Genomic DNA, 24,194 nt, shown 5'->3' on the forward strand with positions numbered 1-24,194 from the left:
TTCCTCTGGCTGTGTTTCCACTTCTGGAGCTTTTTTTACAACAAAGAAAGAAAAACAGCAATGTTGTGTGATGTATGAGAAGTGCTAGTGGTGCTGCTGGAATAACTTCAGACACCCTGATGGAAGCAGTGGAGAGTTGAACAGGGGATTAATTGGGACACTGAAAGAAAATTTACAGGCATGTTTTTGGGGTTTTCTAGAGAAGTGGCTCTCAACCTATCTTGCATCCTTACTAAAAGAAACAGGGTCCTACCCTACAAAAACCCTACTTTTCAGATGACATTATTTACTGGTATTCTGTTAGTATATTTATTGTATACATATGTACATACATTTTTAAGACATAACAATTACAGTCGCACAGTGGATAATCCCTGGCAGGTTGGGCCAACAGGACACACCACATCAAAGATGTTTGCTGGTGGGCAAGTGTACAGGGGACAAGGAGAAACACCAACTATCCTATAGGTTACTTCTGTCATGCCAAAAGTCTATAGATGGGTAATCTGTTGCAGGTAGAGTCAGCAAGGGATAGTACATCATGCATGCAAGTGGATATGGGGACTGACAGAGTGGATTCTTAGTAATTCATACGAAAACCCTGCATCACACCTAGATTTTCCTTTATCCTGTGAGTTGTATGTGTACCACCTGTTGAGAACCACTGTGCTAGAGGACTCTCAGGTGACTGTTAATGTTTTTGATGTCTTAATCCACTTTCTGTGATTTTGTTGTCCCATTGCCTGCTGCTTTGAGCACTGACTGCTTCTTTTGTTTGATCTGCAGCTATAAAACTCTTAATATTTTTAAAGTTCTGATTATTGTTATTTGATATTTGGTTGTAATCCACCTTGATCACTCTTCAAATAAGTGTGAGTACAAGATACTTGAATACATGTTTTGGAACCAAGTTGTTGGAAGTAGTGACAAAATGATAGGGGAGAGAATTTGTATGTCAAGAGTGGCAAGATTTTCCAGTCCCTTAAACACAAGCGAGAGACTTATCCAGCCAGCGCCTTGGCAGCCCAACCTATCCCATATGGCTGTTGAGGATAAACGATAGAATAAACCGAACTGTTTTGTTGTACTAATGGGATTCTTGTTCTTTTTCCAGCTGAACAAGCAACAGCTACAGGTTGTGAAGGAGCACTTTCAGGCTTTTCTCAATGGAGAGACACAAATTGTGGCTGATGAAGCATTTTGCAATGCAGTTCGAAGTTATTATGAGGTAAGCAGGTTTTTCCCCTGCAGTTTTAAACATTGTGCACTTTGTGTAAACGCCTATTTTGTTGAAGGATTTTTGTATTGTTCACAATGCTCTTAGATCTAGAATTTTAACTCCACTCCTTTTGTTGCTTGCTTATGTAGTGATGGCTAGTGACAGGAATTTAATGTAAAATTTTAACTGAATGGGTTTTTAACCTGTTGTTGTGAGGGATAGCCTATTAAAAATAAATAAATAAATAAATAAATAAATGATTTTCCCCTTAACTAGGTTTCTTTTTAGTGAAAGGCATTTTGGCATCTCTAACCTACCCTTTAGTTCTCCTAGCCAAAGTAGCCATATTTTCATGTTGTCAAGCCTTTCCAATATCTATTGTTAGTGGAAACTTAGAGTCGTAGAATCATAGAAGGGATCTCCAGAGTCATCTAGTCCAACCCCCTGCACAGTGCAGGAACTCATGACTACCTGCCCACCCACAGTGACCCCAGTTTCATGCCCAAGGGATCCCCCCTCCCCCCAAAAAATCTCCAGAATCCAGCCTGGCCTGGAGGAAATTCACCTACCATCCCACAGTGGTGATCAACAATTTGCTGGGTATGCAAGGAAGGGCCACAAGAGACAAACACTGGCACATCCCTTCCTGCTGAGTGACAAGCTTTTATGATAGCACATTCTTGTACAATATTTGCAGCTAAAAGCAGCAAGGATTATTTCTACAATTGTTGAATGTAAAAATTAGGGAATGCCATGCCCATGTGGTTCTTAAAAATAAATCCTGAACTTTGGTCATGCAGTTGAGCAGACCTGGAGCAAACTTGGCAGGGCTCCCAGTATGAGCTAGAACTTAGTTGCAGAATTGGAAGGAGATACTGTGCTTAAAGGGATAATTTTGCAGTACAACAACGCACTTGATAGTGGAGAGGTATCCTGCCCATATTGGCCTCATTAATCTTGGTTATTCCAAACTAGGTTCATTTGTAATTGGTGTGAAAATGGAGAAATTTAGTCTGTTAGTGTACTGGCTACAAAAACTGTATGTTCTGTTCTTCCAAGAAAAGAAAAGCCTCAAGGCAGTATGAAAGAGGGAGGTAGAATGCAAATAATAGACCCCCCCCCTGAAATCCTCTAGGTCAGTAGTCCCCAACCTTTTTCAGGCTGAGGATCGGCGGCAGCAGGGAGGGCATTCGCATTGCGCATGTGCGGCCCTGCTTCCCTCTCCCCCCCCCCCCCACAGTAAGAAGCTTGCTGGGCCACAAGCTTGCGGCCTGGGATGTTTCTTACTGCGGGGGGGGGGCGGGGATAGGGAGCCGCGGCCTGGTGCCAGGGCTCTAGGTGGTCTCCCCCACCCCCGTACTGGTTTCAGATTTATCTCAGTTTTGATTATTTTATTAAATATTTTAATTTGATTGCAAACATTGACAGTGTATAGCAAAATGACTTACATATGGGCATTTTTCTGTTCTAGGGTCGTGAGATTTGGGGAGGTAAGGGCCTGTATATCTTTAATGAGACCATGTTTAATATGATGCAGTGATGTCACAATTTTGGTCTTGGATAGATTAAATCTGAACTGTTCTAGAAAGATTGATGTTACACTTTTGCTCCTTGTGGATGAAAATTCAAAACAAGCTTTGAATTTGTGGTGGTGGTGATGGTTAGAACATTGGGGGTGTGGGACTCAGGGTTCTGATTTCCCCCACCCACTAGTGTTAAAAGGCATGTTTGGATTGAAATACTTCTGAAAAGCACTCCAATGAAGAAATAAGCAACTGTGTGTCTCCGATCTGTAAGATAATGTGACCTGTCAGATCTGAAGCTAACCTCTATGTAAGCCAGCCAGGGCCATGTGCTGAGCAAGGAGGAGGAGGAGGTCAGTATATCTGACCTAATACACTGTGTGGTATTAAATGTATACAAACTGGCAACCTGAGTGTTCATGATCGATTTGCAGAATCCAGGGAGAAATAAATTGTCTTTAGAATAATCTGTTTGAGTGATTGAGGAACTCTGATAGTGGCAGCACAAGTATTTTTTGACATTTGGATAAGAGGAGAGGAGCTTGGTTCAATTTCTATTTTCTACCCTGGTGGTTCACAGAAAAGGCAAACTGGGAAATCAGGATCTCTATATGGTTGTATTCTCCAGAGTAATAGCGGTAATGCTGTTGAAACAATTGTGCTTATTATTTTATGTTCGCTTTTTGATGGCTGTGTTATAGCCTTGCTGAACAAGAAAGAGGCTAACAGCCAGAAGTAAACCAAAGCTGTTGCTTTGCTGATTTTTCATTGGGACATGCCTTAAAGCAGAATGAATAAGAGAAATCAATTATTTGGTCTGCTTATATTGGGAAATATTATTCTCTTTTGTTAGCAGTAACTACCTCATTAAGGAAGCTGTTCCACATTCTGATTTGCCCTTGCTACCCAGAACTTTCCCATACTTTCCAGTTTATTATTTCCTTTTAATAAGGAAGCACAAGCCTATTGTCTAGCTCACTACTTTTCAGTGTAAATAGCTCCTTTCTTTTATTTACTTAGTTACCCTGAGCGGAACCTTGTGAGGCTATCGAGTATCTACTTAAAATGCATTATTTTGGCTTAGGCCAAGTAATTTTCCTTCTCTCCTAGACTTCACACACATCTTAAGGGTTTATTTTTGTTTTTCCTTCCCCTGTCTGCCTCTCCCACATGAGGAAGGGGAAGGGTGTACAGAGTTTCTAGTCTACACTGTCTATTTCTTCAACATTATGCAATATTGCTCTTTTTGAAGAGTGACAAATAAACTGCTTTGGTCACGATCATTTGAGGCTAAAAAACTAGAACAAGTAGAAGACAGCAAAAGTCCAGAAAGTTTGATTTTTCAGACTCTATACAGTGGAATGGAATTTGACAGGGCTTTTTATGTTGTTTCTATGTCATAGTTGCTGCCTTATACCACCATGGTAATGTGAGAAGCCTAGGCTAAATGTGAGAAGCTCATGGGAGAGAGCTGCTATTCCTCCCATACTTATCCAACATTCCAGAAGGGGTGATGCTGGCATATAAAATAATCCCAGTATAGGTTCTTCTATGACCTGTGGCTTCTCAGATTATCCTGTTGTCTCGGATTAGTACGGCCTGCAGTGGTGGCTATGGCACAAAGGCAATGTAAGGGGAGAACATAGCATTTAGCCATAATATTACCAGCTCCTTAGCCAATTACATAATGGATCCAGGCAAATAGGGAGGCTTCACAGCAACATTTATATGTTTACTTTTTCAGTGACAAGATCTGAAAGTTTCGGGATTCTGAAATAAATACCCAGTTATTAGCTTGTGTGACAAATGGCATATTCCTAATATTCAGTATGTTGGGGGCTGGGGAATTTCTCTTCCACCTCCTGTTTTGGGGCTTAACATTCAGTGAAGACATAAGCCTGTGTCCTCAGAATTCCTATTAAAAATTCCTTTTTATAGAAAGCTCAAGGGCGGCTAGCTTTTTCCTTATATGCTAGGGTTTTGTGAGGCCGAAAAGCTCAGCTAGAACTTCTGTAACTCTGAATATCTACCAATTAATTTTCTGTGAGGAAGGCATTGCCTATGAGCTCCTACCTGCAGTAGTACAAACTAGTTGTTCAGAATTCCCTGTCAAGCTCTTGTCTAGTAGTGAAAGTGTTGAAACTGCCAGTTATAGCTTAGATCAGAGATTTCAAACTTTTTGAACCTGCAGACACATTTGGAATTCTGCAACAGCAAAAGGGCCCAGCAGAAACTGGTTGCCGCAGGAAGCTGAACCAGCTACAGAATGATTGCTATAGCTTAACTACAGAAACACAGTGTAGATCCTTGTGCTGTCTTGGCAGCTGCTGCTAAAGCAACATTCTGCACACATCTCCAGTAGTCAGTCAGAATCTTGCTGGTCAAAAACAAGGTGTCATGGTGTACCACGGTATAGTGTTTGAGTGACAGAGTCTAATCTGGAGAACCGGGTTTGATTCCCCACTCCTCCATTTGAAGTTTGATGGATGACCTTCGGCCACTCACAGTTGTCTCAGAACTCTAGGAATGCCAGCTTCAGATGGGACCATGGATTTCCTGGAATTATAGCTCATTTACATAATGACGAATTCTGTAAATGAGATCAATTTCCCATGAGAAAACTATCGCTTTGAAAGATAGATTCTGTGGCATTGTACCCTATTGAGGTCCTGTAGTGGAATCACAGAAGAAAAATGGTAAATTCCAGGAGTGTAATGACATGCTGTATCATTCCTTGCAGTGTCATTGGGAAATTGCCAGTCCACCTGGGGCTATAGATCTGGTAAATTACTTGTTTGTCCAGACACTTGTGCATTGAGCAGATAAGGACCATGGGAAAGATCATGACATAATGCCAGATCTTACTCTTGGTCAACAATCCGATCTCATATAAATGCTAAAAATCACATCTACTTAAAAAAAAATTCCCTAGGAGAGCAGGGAAGAAATCTCTGAAACATCTGACTGTGGCTAATTGGACAAATCAGCAAGTGTACAGGAGTGGCTGATTAGATAATGATTTAATCTGGGGTGTGATACTACAACAGTATAAAAGGCTGTGTAAAAGACAATTCTGACAGTCTGCTTTTCTATCATCCTTGCTTATTGTTTCCACATCCAGTGAAGAACCTTGGCCAAGTTCCTTTGGCAAAACATTTGGAATCATAAACAGGATCTGTTGACAATGCCCTGGTGGCAAAGGAGAACACAAGTGCTTGGGGTTCAGTGACTCAAGTCTTGTACCAGTTGACTCCACTGGTGTTTTGGGAATGTAATCTGTGCTTAAGTGTATGCAGTGCTTAAGTGTGGCTGTGCTTAAGTGTATGCAGTTAATAGGCATGGGAGGGAAGAAGAAGAAGACGAAGAAGACGAAGACGACGACTTGCTTCTTATAGGCTGCTTTTCCCTACCCAAAGGAGGCTCAAAGCGGCTTACAGTCGCCTTCCCATTCCTCTCCCCACAACAGACACCCTGTGGGGTGGGTGAGGCTGAGAGAGCGCTGATATCACTGCTCCATCAGAACAGCTTTATCAGTGCTGTGGCGAGCCCAAGGTCACCCAGCTGGCTGCATATGGGGGAGTGCAGAATCGAACCCGGCATGCCAGATTAGAAGTCCGCACTCCTAACCACTACACCAAACTGAAAGAGCAGAAGGTGGTGAAGGCGCTTGAATGGATCTTTCTTACTGGACTCTGTAGTGTCGGGGAGTAATTGGAGGCCACTCAGAAATGGCTGCTCTTAAAGATGAGCAGGCTCTTCTGCAGGGGGCATTAGAAGGTGCCCAGGAGGAAGGGGATTTAGCTGAGGAATGAACTGCTACCATGGCCTTTCGGTTTGCTAAATTGAAGCATCAGAAGCAGGCAAAGAAAATATGCGCCCTTAATCCTCGTAAGATTAGAGCTCTTGTTTCATACAGGGAATGGGACGCTGAAATTTAGAGTGGAGATATATGGGATTAAAATGATGAGGAACTTGGGTGCGCAGAAAAAGATGATGAGGGGAATGAAATTGCATGGATGAAGCAAGCCTTTTATAAGGGGCCACCTGACAATCCGCAAGCGGTGCAAGCAACACAAATAGTAAGAGAACTCAGCAGGAGTTAGCTGAGATGGCAAAGACCAATAGGCAGAAGCTTAGAGAGAGGCTGAGCCAATGGTCAGTGAGGTCATGGAATCAAGAACTCACTAGCTTCTATCGCACTGGTAGGGAGGAGTTAGTTAAATTGGGACTATTAACCAGAGGTACCCTGATGAATCAATATTTACAGATGCCTAACGTGGTGGCAGCAGGATCTTTATTTGATTGGTGTGTCAGGCTTTAGAAGCCTGATACCCAGCTGCAATGGATGCAGCTAATGAACAGTTACGGAAAAATAGAAGTCACTAGAGGTCAGCTTGCCCTAACTTCCCAAAATTTGGTATACTTTTATGTTCATCTTCTGTGAGTTAATTGAGCAGTGAGAAGATGGTTTGCCTGAACTGAGCACCATAGCTGAATGAGGATTTCCAGTTAGACCTACCTGGCAAACCACCATTTGGACCTCTCTGATCTAAACCCACACACACACACATACTGTCTACTGGTCGTTATGGAATCCTCATAAAGTTACTGAAAAATAGGAGCTTCAAATAATTGTTTTTGTACAGCTTTTAAAAAATCAGATAATATAGAGTTGCTAGAACAATTGTTTTTGTTGTTGTGAGGGATCTTCTCTGCATGTGGGAAATAGCAATTTGTATCCATCTGAAAGAGCCTAATGTATCCACATAATTATTTGGCTTTCTCAATTTTCTTCCCTGCCACCTCACTACTCAACAGTAAATTACAATCTTGAATATTCAACTGCCATTCTTCTTTTAATAATGAGGAAGCTGGTCCATCTCGAAAAGATTTTTATTGCTTGTTGTGAAAAACAGCATTTTCCAGGCATTCCCCACACTGTGTTGAACTGCCAAAGATTTGAACCTGGGAACATCTACATGTAGAACATGTGCTGTAGTGTTCAATATGTGACTTACTGGGGGTAGTGGTTAGTCTCAAACTCCTAATGAACTGTCAACTCCTTGTGTATCATAATTCCATACAAAATTGGATTTCCACAGGCTATTTAAAGTCCAATAATATATTCTTTTATTTCTTCTGTAATAATTTTCAATATATTATCCAAAATAATTGTTATTAGTATTCACAATCAATTCACAAACAAAACGGGCTCCCAGGTAAACTCTCTTTTCCCTGTCTTCTTTAGTGATTAGGACTCTATAAAGGAAATAATGATATAGTAAACCATATTTATAACATCCTTACAATAAATTCCAGCCTTATACCCCAGCAAATTACCCATCTAACGTATCTTCACAATATCTCCACTCTCCCACGTATTCGTTATCACATTGGCTAGGCACACATCCTATTCTGAGATCCTTGTTTTATCGGACCTTCCCACCCACAGTCACAAATGTAATTGTAGAGGACTGATCTAACCGGTGTTGCTCGTTATTCACAAAAAACAAGCCAAATCCCACTCCAACTTGAGTCTGTTTGGCTCCCGTGTGTTACAATTAAAGATATAGAAGCATTCACGTTGCCGTAATACTTGCTGAGTAGAACTCTCCACAAGTACATCTTTTTTCCATGTTTCTAGTCCACCAATGTTCCGTAATTCTTGTCCTGAGTGAACTAGTCATTATTCCTATGTAACCTAGGTCGCATTTGCACTGTATCATATAGATTACATTTTTTGTTTGTTCATATAAATGATTTGGATGAGGGATTAGAGGGGATACTTATTAAATTTGCAGACAATTCTAAACTGGGAGGGGTAGCAAACACAACAGAAGACAGAATCAGAAGACAGGATGATCTTGATAGGCTCGAGAGCTGGTCTAAATTGAATAAAATGAAATTCAATAGGGACAAATGTAAAGTTCTGCATTTAGGTAGGAAAAGCCATATGCACCAATATAGGATGGGGCAGACTTGTCTTGCCTGCAGTATGTGCGAAAAGGATCTAGGAGTTTTAGTAGACCATACATTGAACATCAGTCAGCAGTGTGACTTGGTGGCTAAAAAGGCAAATGGTATTTTGGGCTGTATCAAATGCAGTATTGTGTCCAGATCATGGGAGGGGGTGGTACCGCTTTACTCTGCTCTGGTTCAGCCTCACTTGGAGTACTGTGTTCAGTTTTGGGCACCTCAGTTGAAGAGATGGAACAGAGTTGTTCTCTCTTGCCCCAGAGGGATGGACCAGAACCAGTGGGATGAAATTAATTCAAAAGAAATTCCGTCTAAACATCCAGAAGTTCCTGACAGAGTGGTTTCTCAGTAGAACAGGCTTCCCCGGGAGGTGATGGGTTCTCTATCTTTGGAAAGTTTTAAACAGAGGCTGGATAGCCATATGATGGAGAGGCTGATTTTGTGAATATTCAAGGGGGTAGCAGTGATTCAAGGGAGTGATAGGGTTGGGCACTTCGGTGCCCGAAGCAGCCATTCGCACCCGAACCGTTCGCAAATGATGGCAGGGGCTCATGGGAATTGTAGACCATGGACATCTGAAGGACCACAGGTTGACTACCCCTGCTGTAAGATACCAATATGTGCTTTCTGCTTACAAGTCAGTGGGAAGTCCAGGGGCAAAACATGTAGCTTTACCTGGATAGTAGCCCTTCAGTCAGCTTGCTTCTTTGAAAAATGTACATATCTACAAACCAAGTACTATGAAAACCATCAGATTCCTACAGCAGGCAGCATAAGTGTAAACTGCATCAAAACATCTGATAAACTACTGTTTAGTTGATTCTAGCTTAAAAACTCCCAGTTCAGTTCTGCTTCTATATTCTCTTCTTGCTGTGTTCCCCCCCTATCCCAGACTCTGAGTTTAATATTCCAAAGACTGGGAGAGATGTTAGGATATTAAAGGATCATTACACTGATCATTCCATTAGTTGCAAGGTAGAGGAAAGCATGATAGGACAGTTCACAGTAATCAAGACAATGCCACCTTTGTAGAACTGTAAGCTATAGTACTTAACTGTATGTGGTGAACATCCTTAAAAATTAAAATGGTAATAATTCATTCAAGCACTTCCCTGAACAACTGTGATTTGTCAAATACGTGCATCTAGGCAAATGTACTATCTAAATTATAAATTAGAATTAACATCATTTGCCCCAGGGCATTCAAATCTCAGTTTTTATTAACAGGAACAATTTTAATTTACATTTTGCCATGCATAAATTCAATTAAAGGAATATGCCCAACTTTAAGACAATCTGAAGAAACATTCTCATCAAGCTCTTGAAATAAATTAACTGTAATTTCCCATTTTGGCACTGTGATGTTATCTGGCGAAGATCTTATTTCTTATATATATAGCCCTTTCTACTTTATTCAAGCATAATGTCTCTGATTTGCTGCAGAAATCTAAAGGATCATATTCCGTGTGGTATCTCCACCCCTTTCAAGTCTCTAACTGTTGAAAAAGGCTCAAACATTAGACATTGCATATTCTGATGATAAGGTTGCTGAATGCTTGCCAGTATAAGGCCAGCTTGTTCAAAGAATTGTGCTGTTGCTCGCCATTATATTGCCCTTATCTTCTGTTATGCATGCCAGGAGAATATGTGACCAGCTCCAGTATGTGAGAAACACGTTTTGTTTCCACATGAGGGCCATACGCCTGCCTGGATAGTGTTCTTTCTGGCCGAAACAGTGGAAAGGGAGAGGAGTAACTGTGCCAATATGCTAGATGCCACCAGGAGGGAATAAGGAAATGGACCCAGTACTGCACTGGCAGCACGAGTCGTAGAACACTGTCTTTTCCACCCAAGCTTCAACACCTGTTCAATATCCTGTCTCAGTTGGCTTTCTGGGAGCTTCCCAAGACTAGTTTTGCATAATAGAGGTGCCAGAACTTGTAACTGTTTATTGGAGTGTATGAATTTGTTCAGCTTGTGTTAGCATTTATACAGTTGTCATTTCCTCCAGAAATTCTTATAAAGGCTGGGATGCTAAATGAAATCCTGCTCCTTTACACTCCGTGTTCAGCTGCCTAGGCATTCACAGCCACCTGCTTTTGTAGGTGCATGCCTTTTCTTTAGATTTGTATGGATGGATACAAAGTCATTTTTCTTAAAGGGGGTATTTATTCTGAAGCCTACCCTGGAAACGTCACCTTTTTATCTCTCCTCCCCCTCCTGATTCAGTTCATTCAGCAGCCTGACAATTTTGTTCTTGACTATCAGGAACAGTGGCTGAATCCAGAAGGAGGAATCAGCAAAATGTATCACCACCACTCTTCTGCAAACCTAAACAGCTTTAAGTTTTCAGATTGCTTGGTTGGATACAGGACAACATTACTGAAAAATAGGCAGTATTTTATTATGTGATCTGAAGAGAAACCAGAGTATTTTATCATTATTTTGCACCTGATGTAGAAGAAACATTTGTCACCAGCTTCCCATAGCTTCCACTCCCAGCTTACCTCCTTCCTCTTCTTCGCCATCTAGGCTTTGCAACCTGTTTGCAATAGAGCAGCCACTCCCTTTTGTGTCTACAGTTTGAGAACCATGAGATTAATTGGTAGTTCAGGCTCAGGGTCCATGTTCAAGTGTTATTCTTGCTCATGCTATCTTCCCCAAACTGTCCCAGTAATAGAAGTAATACAGTGTGATTTATTACTCATCAGTTGTCATGGGCTAGCCAGCTCCAGCTCAGCTAAGTGAAGCAGAGGAGTCTTTTGGGGAAGAAGCAGTTAGCAGACCTGACCCAGAGCCAAAACGACTGATAGAGACATTGCAGGGGGAGACAATTACTGAGGAGCCAAGTACCAGTACAAAAGCCTTTCAGCCCTGAGGTGGCAACAGGAAGTCTTGTGCCAGCCAATTTACTTCCCCTGTCATCACAGCCTTGGAAACAGCATAGGAGGAAGATAAGGAGGGAACTGCAAGACAGAAAGTACAGTGCCAGGTTGGCAATACAGAACCTCAATGATGAAGCAGAGAGTTTGCAGAAACAGGGCTGAGGTGGCTGGCAGGTGCTTAGTGTGATGCTTAAAAGCAGCCAAAGAAGCAATGAGTCTGTTAGTTACTGACCTTGTAACCTGCATCTTGGACAGATTCTCTCATCTCTGTCTCTGGCTTGTACACTAGGATCCTGCTCTTGGAGTTCCCCTCAAACCTGAAGCTGTGAATTTAGTCTAATTGGTATCTGTACCTGTGTCTGCCTGCTGTGTGTCTGCAATCAAGACATCAGTCTTGCTGCCTGCAGTGCAAACAAATTGGGAAATTAATTGGTATCTCCTTCTTTCTTTTATGTAACAGCAATACTCACGTGGTGAAGGAAAGGGAATGGTATTGAGGAACAGAGTGTTCTTTGGGTTTAGTCTAGGGATGAATTTTTAGAAATGTGACTGAAGCAAAGAATGCTAATGTGGCTTTAAAATTTCAAGCCTCTTTATTTGAACATAGCCTGTTTTAACAGATGTCTTCTGCATACCTCTTTGAATAACTTCTGCAGGACAGAAACGCAAACCTCTTTCTCTATCTTTTCTTCACTGTTAGGGTTTACTTTGTTTAGGTTGTTGCCTTTCCAAACTGCTCCAGGCAGCTCACCACTAAAACTATAAAACAAAACTAATCAAGAAAAAAGTCAGTAAACCAAGCTCAGACAATTTCATAATTAAAAGAGCAATAAAAACATGCCACTACAAATAAGCCAAGCTAATGAAAAGAGAGCTATGATATAAAAGCACCTCTGCAACCAATGGTCTAAAATGATGTTATAAAACTCCTCAGCAAGGAGAAAACAGGGACCTCAAGTGGGAGGCCTGTTGGACAGAAAAGGTATGTGCCAGATCAGATATAACAAATGGGTGAAGGGCTAGAAATCCTTCCTCTCTGTATCCTAACTAAAACTCCTTTTTTATGTCTCGGACCCTCCTTCATTCCCTGAATGGAAATGGAATGTAGATCTTAACTGGGGAATCCTGTGCTGTTTGTGGACTGTCACCGGCACTCTTAGATGTTTTGTGGTGCAAAAGGCAAAAACAAAACACCTCATATGATATTAGGCCTGCAAAGTTCTTTCTGCCATGGTAAAAAATATCATTCAAAAATTTCAAATTTGGTTTGTTTGTAAGGTTCCTTGGATTGAATGGTACCCAAGATCACAGATAGCCCTTTGGGTGGTTGTTGCTGGTCTGTAATTTGCCAGAATTCAACTTTTCATGTATTGGACTAAGTGAGGTAGAAAGGAGAGATCATAACTGAGTCCTTGAACACCATTTCCAAAGGGACTTGGCAATAGTGACTGACAGCCAGTAGCTTAATAGATCCTCCCCATCCTACTATTTTTTTCTTTCTTCAAGTGGACATTCTATTGATACTAACGTGTGCACCTAAGAGGGAAGTCTCTACTGAGAACAGGAATGACAGTGAATTTGAATGCATTGAGGATACATGTTCTCATTTAAAGGCATTTTAGTGCCTACAAAATACTACAGTCCACTAAATATTTAATAATTTTCTAAATGGAAATAGGCCTAAAAGGAGAAGTTACAATGACTAAGACATCTTGCTGTTACTTATTAAGGCTATGCAAAAACTAATTGGGATGCAGAAAAAATACAGTTTGCATACTAAAATCTGAAGCAATTAAGCTGTACCCAAATGTTTGTTGATCTTGAAACATAGCTGTCTGAAGTGCAACTGGATGATTATTAAATTTAAATGAATTTGGTATTCAGAATGCATTTTGAAAATTATCATGCAAGTTATAGATTTACAAGCATCATTTTGGTCCAGTCAACCTTGTGTAAGATGAGTGGCAACTACTTTGCTTTCAGCACGAGAAGGTTTAAAAGCAAAGGGACAATTCTTAATGTGCAGTAGATAGAGAGGTGATGTTGTATATGTTTACTTATATGCCCATCTTAACAATATAATATTTCTACAATAATCTTCCATGTGTACTGGAATTTTTTTAAGTTTATGAAAGGAACACCAGGACAATCAAAATTACCTTTTCGTGATTGATGATGATGCTCCTGCACAGCCTGTAAAACATGGGAAAACTTATGTGTTCACATTTGCAGTAGGTAAAGCTGAGGCTTACTGCTGAAGGTGCTGTAGGAACCACCACTGGCCTAAACAACTAAGTTACCTTCTCAAGAATTGCTATAATTCTTTTCTGAGTGTGTATTAGAAGTTTTGTTTAGAACATTTCTTTTCTTTCTAGTATGCCATCACATACATTTGATGTAGCCTCTAACTTTTATATAGTATCATCCTCATGAAAGCATAGCAGGAATCTGGCTTCTCTTTTCCAAAGATTTGTTTTGCTTTTGTGGGAATGGTCATACAAGTACATAAACCAGTGTGATAATGATGTCACACTAGGATCACGAAGAGCCAGATATGATTAACCATTCCTGACATAGAAGCTTGCTGGGTAACTCAATCTCACTTGATTGTTCTGAGGATAAAATACAGATGGGAAGAACAATGATATAATCTGCTTTGGGTCCCCATTGGAAAGAAAGGGGAGGTTTAGATATTTAAATACTGGGAGGCTTGGGTCAATCAGGTTTCCCAAGTGCTTGGTGTAGTGGTTAGGAGCTTGGATTTCTAATGTGGCAAGCCAGGTTTGATTCTGCACTTCCTTACATGCAACCAGCTAGTTGACCTTGGCCTCGCCACAGCACTGGAAAAGCTGATCTGACCAAGCAGTAATCTCAGGGCTCCCTCAGCCTCACCTACCTCAGAGGGTGTCTGTTGTGGGAAGATGAAAGGGAAGGTGACTGTAAGCCACTTTGAGACTCCTTCGGGTAGAGAAAAAGTAGCATATAAGAACCAACTCTTCTTCTTCTTGTTATTGTTCTTCTTCTTGTCTACCATCATTAAAAGATGGCAATGTCATTTCTTATGACTACCTTGTCCTAACCCCAGTCATCATCCACAATGCATACAAACACATTAAAAAAATATTTTTGTGCCACCTCTCCAAAATGGAGTTGCTCAAGATGACTCACAACAATATCAGACAAGATCATTGTAAAAGCTTTTAAGACAATAATAGTAAAGCAATAAAATGCAAAAAAAATAAGGCAACCGCTCCTTTTTTTACTTGAAATCATATGGCATAAACCCCACTAAATCATAGAATGATAGAGTTGAAAGGGACCTCCGTGGTCATCTAATCCAACCCCCTGCACAATGCAGGAATTCACAACTAACTGCCCACCCACTCACAATCTGCCTAAATTCATAAAATCCGTATTTCTATCTAGCCTTTGCTTAAAAACTTCCAAAGGAGAACTTATCACCTCCCAGGGAAGCCTGTTCCACTGTGGAACTTCTCTAACTTCTTCTGGGTGTATAGCCAAAAATTATTTTGAATTAATTTTAACTCATTGGTTCTGGTCCAACCCTCTGGGGCAACAGAAAACAACTCTGCTCCATCTTGACAGCACTTCAAGTATTTGAAGATGGTGATCATATCACCTCTCGGTCATCTTCTCTCCAGGCTAAACAGACCAAGCTCCCTCAACCTTTCCTCATATGACTTAGTCTCCAAACCTCTCACCATCTTTGTAGCCCTCCTCTGGACACACTACAGTTTCTCTACAGCTTTCATCAGTTGTAGTGCCCAAAACAGTTTTTATTATTATTGTTATAATTATAATTAAATAATTTAGTATCATCTGCAAATTTAACAAGTACCCCCTCTATTCCTTCATTCAAATAACTTTTGAACATGTTGAATAACACAGGGCCCAGGACAGATCCCTGAGGCACTCCACTCATCACTTCTCTCCAAGAAGATGACGAACCATTTACAAGCACCCTTTGGGTACAATCTGTCAACCAGTTCTCAATCCACCTAACAGTAATAGGATCCATACCACAGTTTACCAACTTGCCAATAAGAGTATCATGCGGAACCTTATCAAAAGACTTGCTGAAATCAAGGTAAACAATGTGTACAGCATTCCCATGATCTAGGTCAGGGGTAGTCAAACTGCGGCCCTCCAGATGTCCATGGACTACAGTTCCCAGGAGTCCCTGCCAGTGAATGCTGGCAAGGGCTCCTGGGAATTGTAGTCCATGGACATCTGGAGGGCCGCAGTTTGACTACCCCTGATCTAGGTAGTAACTTTCTCAAAAAAAAAAAGATAAGGTTAGTCTGAAACAACTTGTTCTTGAATAAGATTAGTCTGACATGACTTGTTCATGATAATCAATCAACAGTCAAAATCAATAAAATAAATAATCCAAAGACCTGTGTGACATAAAATAGAGTGTAAAATATGTTGACCTGGATAGTTCAGGCTAGCCCCATCACATTAGATCTTGGAAGCTAAGCAGGGTCAGCCCTGGCTAGTGTATGGATGGGAGAGATCACCATGGAATACCAGAGTCATGCAATGGCAAACCACCTCTGAACATTACCAGCCCTTTAAACAAAGGTGACTAGATTTTAACATTGGTAAAGCGGGACACCATTGACTGGGGGGGCGGGTCGTGATTAAAAATTTGGTCTATATGGAGCAACAAAAAGTTTCATAGAACGCATAAATATTATTGTAATATATATTTTTTAATTTCAACATAAGTACATTTTGCCAGGTACCCCCAGATGTCTCTCCAAAAGTGGGACAATCTGGTCACCTTACTTTAAACCTAATTGATAGGCTGTCCTGCCATGATGTTAGGTTTAGACAGCTGGCATCCATTTCAGCAATCAGTTTCGCTTCATTCTTCTATGTAGGGAGAAGCAAAGTAGACCGGCCCAAACTGACCAGTTCATTCTGGCACTTTTGGTTCAGTTCAAGAACACCTCGCACCGGAATTTTTTGTTTTGTGCCCATAACTAGTGTCTAGCCTGTTGATGTTAAACACCAGGTAAAAGACTTCCTCTTTTTCTACAAGATTTTTGTCTATAGTTGTTTCCCCTACTCGTTCATCTGTTTGCCTCTTCTCATACTGCACCTTTTACTATTCATCATTTTCTTACTGCTGAGTAGGTCTGTTTTATAAGAGGCTTTAAAAACTGGGACATAACTTTATTGTCTCTTACGGATTTGTTTATTCATTATATTACTGTTTTGACTTAGATGGGGAAGCTGAGAGCTGTGCTAGGTATGTGTTTTTAAATAGTAATAAAAAGTATAAATCATTCTTTTGATAAAGGTTTTTATGTAGTGTTTTTTCCATTAATGTTCATGGACATAGTTGAAAAGTTACCTTCTAGTGCCAGCTTGTTTCAAAAGGAAGACATTGGGATTTTGCCCAACTTGCATTTAAATTGTTAAATATAAAGCATAGCATAACTTCTATAATGTGTCTTTTATCTTTTCAAGCAAATTTCCAACAAAACAAAGATATTTCCTAAAGTGATGTTGCAGGATAGGGAGGAGCTGGTGATGTGAGAAAAAAATAAGGAGTTGTTCTCACTTTTCAACTTGGTGCTCTGTTACTGAATCCTGTTCCTTTAAAAAACAAACAAACATTGATTTGCATAAAACCTACCAGCCATTTGTCCTCACTGCTTGTATAAATACATCTTTGTTGGCTCTAGTGCCAGTTCCATATAGAGAGGGACATGATCTGAAAAAAACAGGTTTGAGTACAGGGCTTAAACACCCAAACATTTGTCTGTGTCTCCCTGGGTGTACCTCTCTTCTGTGGACAAAGCTTGCTCCAAGTTATCTAGTTCCTACCTTATCTTTTAAAAAAAGAATCTGTGCTTGACAGATCTTTGTCAGGGGTGGCTCAGGTTTTCACTTTCTGCCAAGAACATCCTGTTTCCAGAAGCATTGGATGTATGTGCCCACTATCCTCCAGCCACCTTGCATTTTGGAGCCTATATCCTTCAAACAACTTGCCATCAGGATGAGTGAGAAAGGATGACCCTAACCCGAAAGAAAATATCAGGCATGGTTGGGGACCTGGAGTTGGGTAGGCTCTGATGAGTACTATAAAGCAGGGGTAGTCAACCTGTGGTCCTCCAGATGTTCATGGACTACAAACTGGCAGGGGCTCATGGGAATTGTAGTCCATGGACATCTGGAGGACCACAGGTTGACTACCCCTGCTATAAAGGGTTACTCACATGCACTACATGTTCTTGACAACAGCCTGGAAGCCTGGGCCTGTTAATCACCCGACCTTCAAACGATGACGTTGGCTGGTGTCCAGGAACCACAACACAAAGGGAGGCTGCTAAGACTCAGGGCCCAAGGAAAGCAAAGAGGTAAAGGAAAGAGGAAGCACCGAGTCATGTCTGACCCTTGGGGTGATGCCCTCTAGCATTTTCATGGCAGACTCAGTATGGGGTAGTTTGTCAGTGCCTTCCCCAGTCATTACTGTTTTACCCCCCAGCAAGCTGGGTACTCATTTTACCGACCTCGGAAGGATGGAAGGCTGAGTCAACCTTGAGCTGGCTGCTGGGATCGAACTCCCAACCTCATGGACAGACAGCTTCAGACGGCATTTCTGCCGCTTACCACTCTGCGCCACAAGAGGGTTCCTGATAAGTGGTGGCTAAATGCCCAGGCAAATGTGACATGATGCCCACATGCCTCAGTAGGGTCATCCATGCTTTGTGATTAGTCATCTTGTCAGTGTGGAGATTGTCTATGGAGCCATGGAACATGGGAAAGCCCCAGTAGGCTCCTATTTCGAGGAACCATTGAAGAAGAAGCCAAAATGCATCATGACATTTGGGGTCTAAACTTATTCCATCATGGACAACCTCTGCACAATGTCCCTCAATGACTGATGGCTCAAGGCAGGTCCAGGCAGCCATGCACCATGATTGCATAGCAGGGTGAATTACAGGATGGCTTGAAGCACAGAACACCTAGTGCAACAAACACCCCAACTTGACTGCCACCTTTGACAGAACAGATTGTGAGAATGGAGGGGTGGCTCCAGTTCAAACCTGATGCCAAAACCAGCCTGACTCTGGAATGGAGCTAGTGCCAGACTGAATAAAAGGATGAGTTCCTGAAGTCTTCCATAAACCATGTTATGTTCCCCACTCAGGCTCTGGCATGCAACTGTCCCAAGGTGGATGGACATGGTCATTGGCTGCAGCAAGACCTAGAACTCAGAAAGGAATGGCTCTGGCTTGGATGGCACCATACTTGGAGAGAAAGTGGATGAGGCATACCTGCAAGAAAATAGGAGAGACGAGAATGAGAACTGGATAGAAGTGTTAAAAGACTTCACCAATCCAGGTCACCATTCAATGTCGGATCCCCAATACACCCTGGAAGGAAGCCCAGTCTGCATTCTCACCTTGCCAGCACAGAAGCTGCCAACGAAGCACTTCCACACATCACACAAAATGCCCCAGATATGGGATGAGCTAGCCTTCAGTCACCTGCTTTCTCAGTGGTACAGGTACAAATGAGATTATTCTGGAATTAATCAGACAGTGAAAGGAATGATGTGGTGAGGTGGCTTGAACCGATCCTCTGAGTCCGCACAGCTGGGATTGGCTATGCCGTGCAGTAACGTTTCCAGTAGGGTGAATGAAAGGTGCATCCCTAGAGGGATGTGTTGTGCTTTCTACTAGGCTCTGGATTGGAACTGATATCAGGTGATAGTGCTAGGTATTCAGATCTACAACCCATTACAAGCTTCTTGGATGGAACAGCCATGCACTGACATTGCCAGCAGTAGTAGTGAAAGGGGATTTGTGGCTTTGGAGACAAAACCACACAAGACAAGGAGATAGAAGCCCAAACAGTTCTCTTGGATGTAAGACATGCCCCCCCCCCATGCTTTATTTTTCATCAAGAAGGATGGATCCATTTGGAATGACAGCAAACACCCCAGAAGTGTATGGCCTTGTCACTGGTACAAGAGTGCTGGATTTGAATCGTGCCTGGAACTCAAGGAATCCCTCCCCCCGCAGCTCCTACTTGTGGGTACAGTGAGATGGACATGATCATTGGTGATTGCAATAATACCATGGGAAGACTGCCCTGCACTGCCACTCACTTTGCCAGTGGGATGAGTAAAACTGGATGGTCCTGGATCTGAGTCCATGACCAGCCTGAATACCAGGACACATTCCAATCCTTGGAGAACCTTAGGAAGCAGACACCTAGGAACTACATCCATCCTTTGCAGTCATCTTGCAAGCAGAGGAAATGACTTACTGTACCATGTTATTCTACTCCACCAAGCATGCAATCATAGTGTATGTGGAGTTCCTCCATGTGGCTGCATTCTGGATGAGGTGTCCAGGCTCCTCCCATTTCCTCAGCTGCTCTCTCAGCAGATGCAGGAGAACCAGCCAATCAGGCACCTGCAGGTCTCCAGTAGGACCTTAATCTCAAGGACCATGTTTTCCCAGATTTCCTTAGCAGTGCTCACCAACCTTCCCAGCCCTAGGGCATCCCTCACCACCAGATGCAACTTGTGTGCCAGGCAAATGAAATTAATCAGGTGCACACTATCACTTCTTTCTGCATGTTTGTGCTGGTATTCATGACAAGGTAGCAGTGGATGATGTATCTGCTGCTTAACAGCTCCTTCAGGCTACTCTGTATTGTTGCAGTGATGCTTGAGGCCGTGTGCTCTGCATCTGTCCCATGCATGGGGGAGGAACCACCTTGTAGTCAGAGGTCAGAAAGCCTCTCCCCTCCTGGGGTGTGACCATAGTCCCACTCTGGAGTTCCTCCAATTACATCTAGTGGCCAGTTGGTAGCTTTGGTGCCATCTACACCAGAGGTCCACTGCCAGGTGGACGGATCAGCCTCGCGGAATGGAGAGCTTGGCCTTAACTGGCTTCAACACAAATTGATGCATGGAGGCCAATACTCACTGGATCATGGTCCTCATGGAGGATGATGCCTTAGACAGCCATTTGGTGCAGCATCCCACTAAAGGACATGAGGGAGAATGGTTGGCCACCCATGGCAATCTTCTCAGTAATGAAGTGATTGATTTTTTCTCCTGAGCCCTCCCCCTTGCCCTTTTTCCTGGGAATGGGGGCATCCCTATGAACATTCCTCTGACCTCAAGGACTGTGGCTTGCTTTACAGTTCCAAGTCCAACCATGGCTCCTGGAACCTTTCTTTGAGGGGATGTTGTGTCCCATGTCAAGCCCGGTCCAGCTATGCAGTTTGTGCCCATCCCTAGTTCCATCCTTTGTAAACATGTAACATTTTCAAAATGGGATGCAGATACCAAAATGGTCTTTATTTGAAGGTTATTTCAGAGGCTAGCAGTGTTGATCTGCAGTAGAACACTTAAATTTGAATCCAGTAGCACCTTCTTATAGACCAACGAGTTGGAGAGATGTCTATTCTTACCTGTGTCTGACAAAGAGAACTTTGACTCTTGAAAGTTGGTTTCAAAGGTGCTACTGGACTCAAATTTAAGTGTTTATTTGAAGGGTAGTTGGCAGAAAACACATGTCTCTGCATTGACAGCATGCTTCTGAACAATTACTCTACACCACTGAAATGATCAATGGATTGCACTAGCTAGACTTATTTTTAAGGGGGGGAAATTTCTCCCCAGTTCTTACCTTCATCATGTGAATAGCCCTGAGGCCGAAATCATGTTAACTAATGATAGACACAGCAATAGGACAGCTTTAGCCTATGTAACCATTTAGCCAATAGCCTTTCAGTATTCAAATTAACTGGTCCATTGTTTGTTTTTCATCGGATACCCCAAGCTTCCTTACTTAATATGGCTGTTCAAAGCATAGGTTGATCCCAGAAAAATCTCTCAAACAGAAACACAGAAAGAAATGTTAGCTTTCCATGCCTTGTTTTTTTGAAGACGCTATTCAGCATTGGCAGTTTGGTCATGTGAGCCACCCCTTGGATATTTATTTTTGCCTTTTGCAGAAGGCAAGCAGGAGAATGAAGCTTCATGATAACTACAAAAGAAAGGTTTCATCTTGGTGGAAACTGGCTTTCAGCCTTTCCTTGATGTTTGGCCTGGCCCACTCCCAAGCTTCAGGTATTTCTAACTGTTATACAAATGTAACATTTATTTGGGGGAAGTGGGCCATGTCGGAAGTATATTATCCTGCTTTGTTTGAAGAGACGCTGCCTTCAGAGAAGATGATTGGAGAGCTGGTGGTACCAGAGGGACAACCTAAGGATGCTTGTAGCATAGACACCACCTTCAGCATACCGCCAGATACTGAGACATGGATTGCCTTTGTCATCAGGGGAGGCTGCACTTTTGCAGACAAAATAAAGATAGCTGCAGGAAAAGGGGCTTCCGGTGTTATCATCTATGATAATGTCTCTCCAGGCAAAGAGATTCTTGTTTTGTCTCGCAAGGATGCAGGTGATATTGTTGCCCTGATGATGAGCAGCTTGAAAGAGAAACAAATACTACGTTTGATTGAGAAGGGTATTCGGGTAACTGCAGTCATAGAAGTGGGAACCGTGCAGTGCCTCTGGAAGATCTATTTGTGTGCCTACTGCCTCATTTTGACATTTGTAGCCTACTTCGTGTTATGCTGTTCTCCAGGACTGATGATAGCAAGACATGAGGAAAGGAGAGCTCGTGCAGCAAAAACTGAATTCTGTAAAGCTCTTCACTCACTTGAGGTGCGCAGGTTAAAAAAGGGCGAAATTGATCTAGCGGAAGAGATTTGTGTCGTGTGCTTAGAGACATACAAGCAGAGAGAAGTGGTTCGGATTTTAACTTGCAGACACGTTTTCCACAAACGATGTATTGACCGCTGGTTGTTAAAGCGTGGGATTTGTCCAATTTGCAGCTGTGACATTCTCCAAAAGAACTGAGCAAGATGTTACAACATATTTCTCTCAGACATCTGGCATCCTCTCACTTCCAGGACCATGTCAAAAGTTCTCTACCCAAAAATGACAAAGAACTAATTTTTGTGGCAGACTGGTGATTAGTTCTAGTACTACTTTTTTGCCCTGTGTGATCATTAAAGAACTATGTGGTCATTCAGTTTTGATACCATTTATTTCACAGAAAATTGCCGTTGCAGCTTTTGGGTTGGGTTGGGGGTGTTGTAATCAGTCTATGAATATAACTTTCCAATTCTGGAAACATTTTATATAAATAGCAAAACATATTTTCTCTAGAAACTCAATTCTGCAAACGTTGTTTAAGAAATCCAGAAGATTCATTTTTTGTCACCTGAATAGAATTCCCTTGTGAAAGGGAATTATTTTGAAATGTGTATTAGCCTTTTTGTTTTTACTTTGTTGATATTCATTAACCATCTTTAGTGCTGGCATTTCTGATTAATTTGTTTTGTACGATTTCTGTGCCATTGATGTACAAATACCGTTGGAAAATATGTATACTTTTGTGCCGATATGTTTTGTGCCAGTTCCCATAACATGGCAGACTTACCAGCCTGAAGTCAAATGGGAGGATATCAGAAATTCAGTAGCATATCGATAATGGTGATATTATTTCATTAGCAAAATAAAATAAAATAAATCATTGAAATAGGATGCTATACTCCCCTGTGATAGATAATTATTGCTACCAATTGTGAATCTATATGATTTTTTTTCTTTACTGTAACACCATATTGGTCCCAGTCCAGCATCAGTGGTTAGTGCAATGGGCCTGGAGTCATTAGGAAAGGATGACTGAATTTTCCATTTTCTTGCTTTGGGGAATACAGAGAAAGTGCAGCAGTGAACAAATTATGCAAACACTTTTTATTTTCAATCAGCTATTGGTACAATCAACTACCGGGTTCAATTCAAGGTTTTTGGTTGTTGTCTATTCCAACATGGGTATCACTTACAAAGCTGTTAATTGTTTTGGGCCTAAATATCTGCAATCCTGTCTTGCTGTGTTCTGCTGAAATGACTGTGTTAATTTCAGCAAAGCCTTTTTGAAGGTGCCATCCTGGAAACAAGTAAAATCTGCAACTGCCTATTCACATGTAATCTTTGATGGTTCCCATACTATGGAGTTGCCTGGGTGAGGTTGTCAGGAAGGGCCCCAAGCATAACTGTGGCTAAGCTAGTGATCTCTAAGGAAGATCACAACCTCAGCCTCAGTTTGGTTATATGCACTCTTGGCCAAACTCAGACCTTGGCCATTCAAAAGCCAAAGCAAGTACAAAAGGACATCCACCCTCTGAACTGGGTTGTCCTGGGCCACCAGGATGTTCAACTGGCCTTGACCAGGAACAGAGCCTTTTCGGTCCTGGCCCCAATCTGGTGGAATGAGCTCCCGGAGGAGCCAAGGGCTCTGCCAGAGTTGCCAACTTTCTACAGGGCCTGCAAGATGGAGCTCTTCTACCAGGCTTATGGTTGAGACCAGAGTGGCATCCGGGTGTTTTCATCGGAGTATCTCCCCTCCATGTTGATTAGATCTGGCCATCGTTCCTACTATGAGAACTGACCCTTGGGCTGAAGGGGGGGGTAGGGAGGGTTAGGGCACCTATAGGATTCATTCTCTTAAAAGACGAT

General features: G+C 42.0%; 1 protein-coding gene and 1 long non-coding RNA gene across 16 annotated transcripts in view; one reads left to right on the forward strand and one right to left on the reverse strand.

Annotated features, from left to right (window-relative positions):
- CADPS2 (calcium dependent secretion activator 2) overlaps positions 1 to 24,194 on the forward strand; it is a 385,311-nt gene that overhangs the window by 68,657 nt on the left and 292,460 nt on the right. For all 14 annotated transcript variants that reach the window (XM_077338372.1, XM_077338377.1, XM_077338370.1 and 11 more), the window contains exon 2: positions 1,115 to 1,228. In XM_077338372.1, the coding sequence (XP_077194487.1) occupies positions 1,115 to 1,228 (114 nt within the window). The remainder of the gene's footprint in view (positions 1 to 1,114; positions 1,229 to 24,194) is intronic.
- LOC143839069 (uncharacterized) lies at positions 12,200 to 21,324 on the reverse strand. 2 transcript variants are annotated; one of them, XR_013231578.1, is made up of 5 exons: positions 21,290 to 21,324; positions 19,045 to 19,166; positions 17,272 to 17,349; positions 13,763 to 13,796; positions 12,200 to 12,362 (listed from the first exon to the last, which is right to left on the reverse strand). It is a non-coding gene; the product is annotated as an uncharacterized LOC143839069 (long non-coding RNA). The 2 variants fall into 2 exon arrangements; XR_013231577.1 differs by having other exon boundaries at positions 12,200 to 12,375.

Source organism: Paroedura picta, chromosome 5 (genome assembly GCF_049243985.1).
Source record: "Paroedura picta isolate Pp20150507F chromosome 5, Ppicta_v3.0, whole genome shotgun sequence".
In the NCBI taxonomy this organism is placed as follows: Eukaryota; Metazoa; Chordata; class Lepidosauria; order Squamata; family Gekkonidae; genus Paroedura; species Paroedura picta.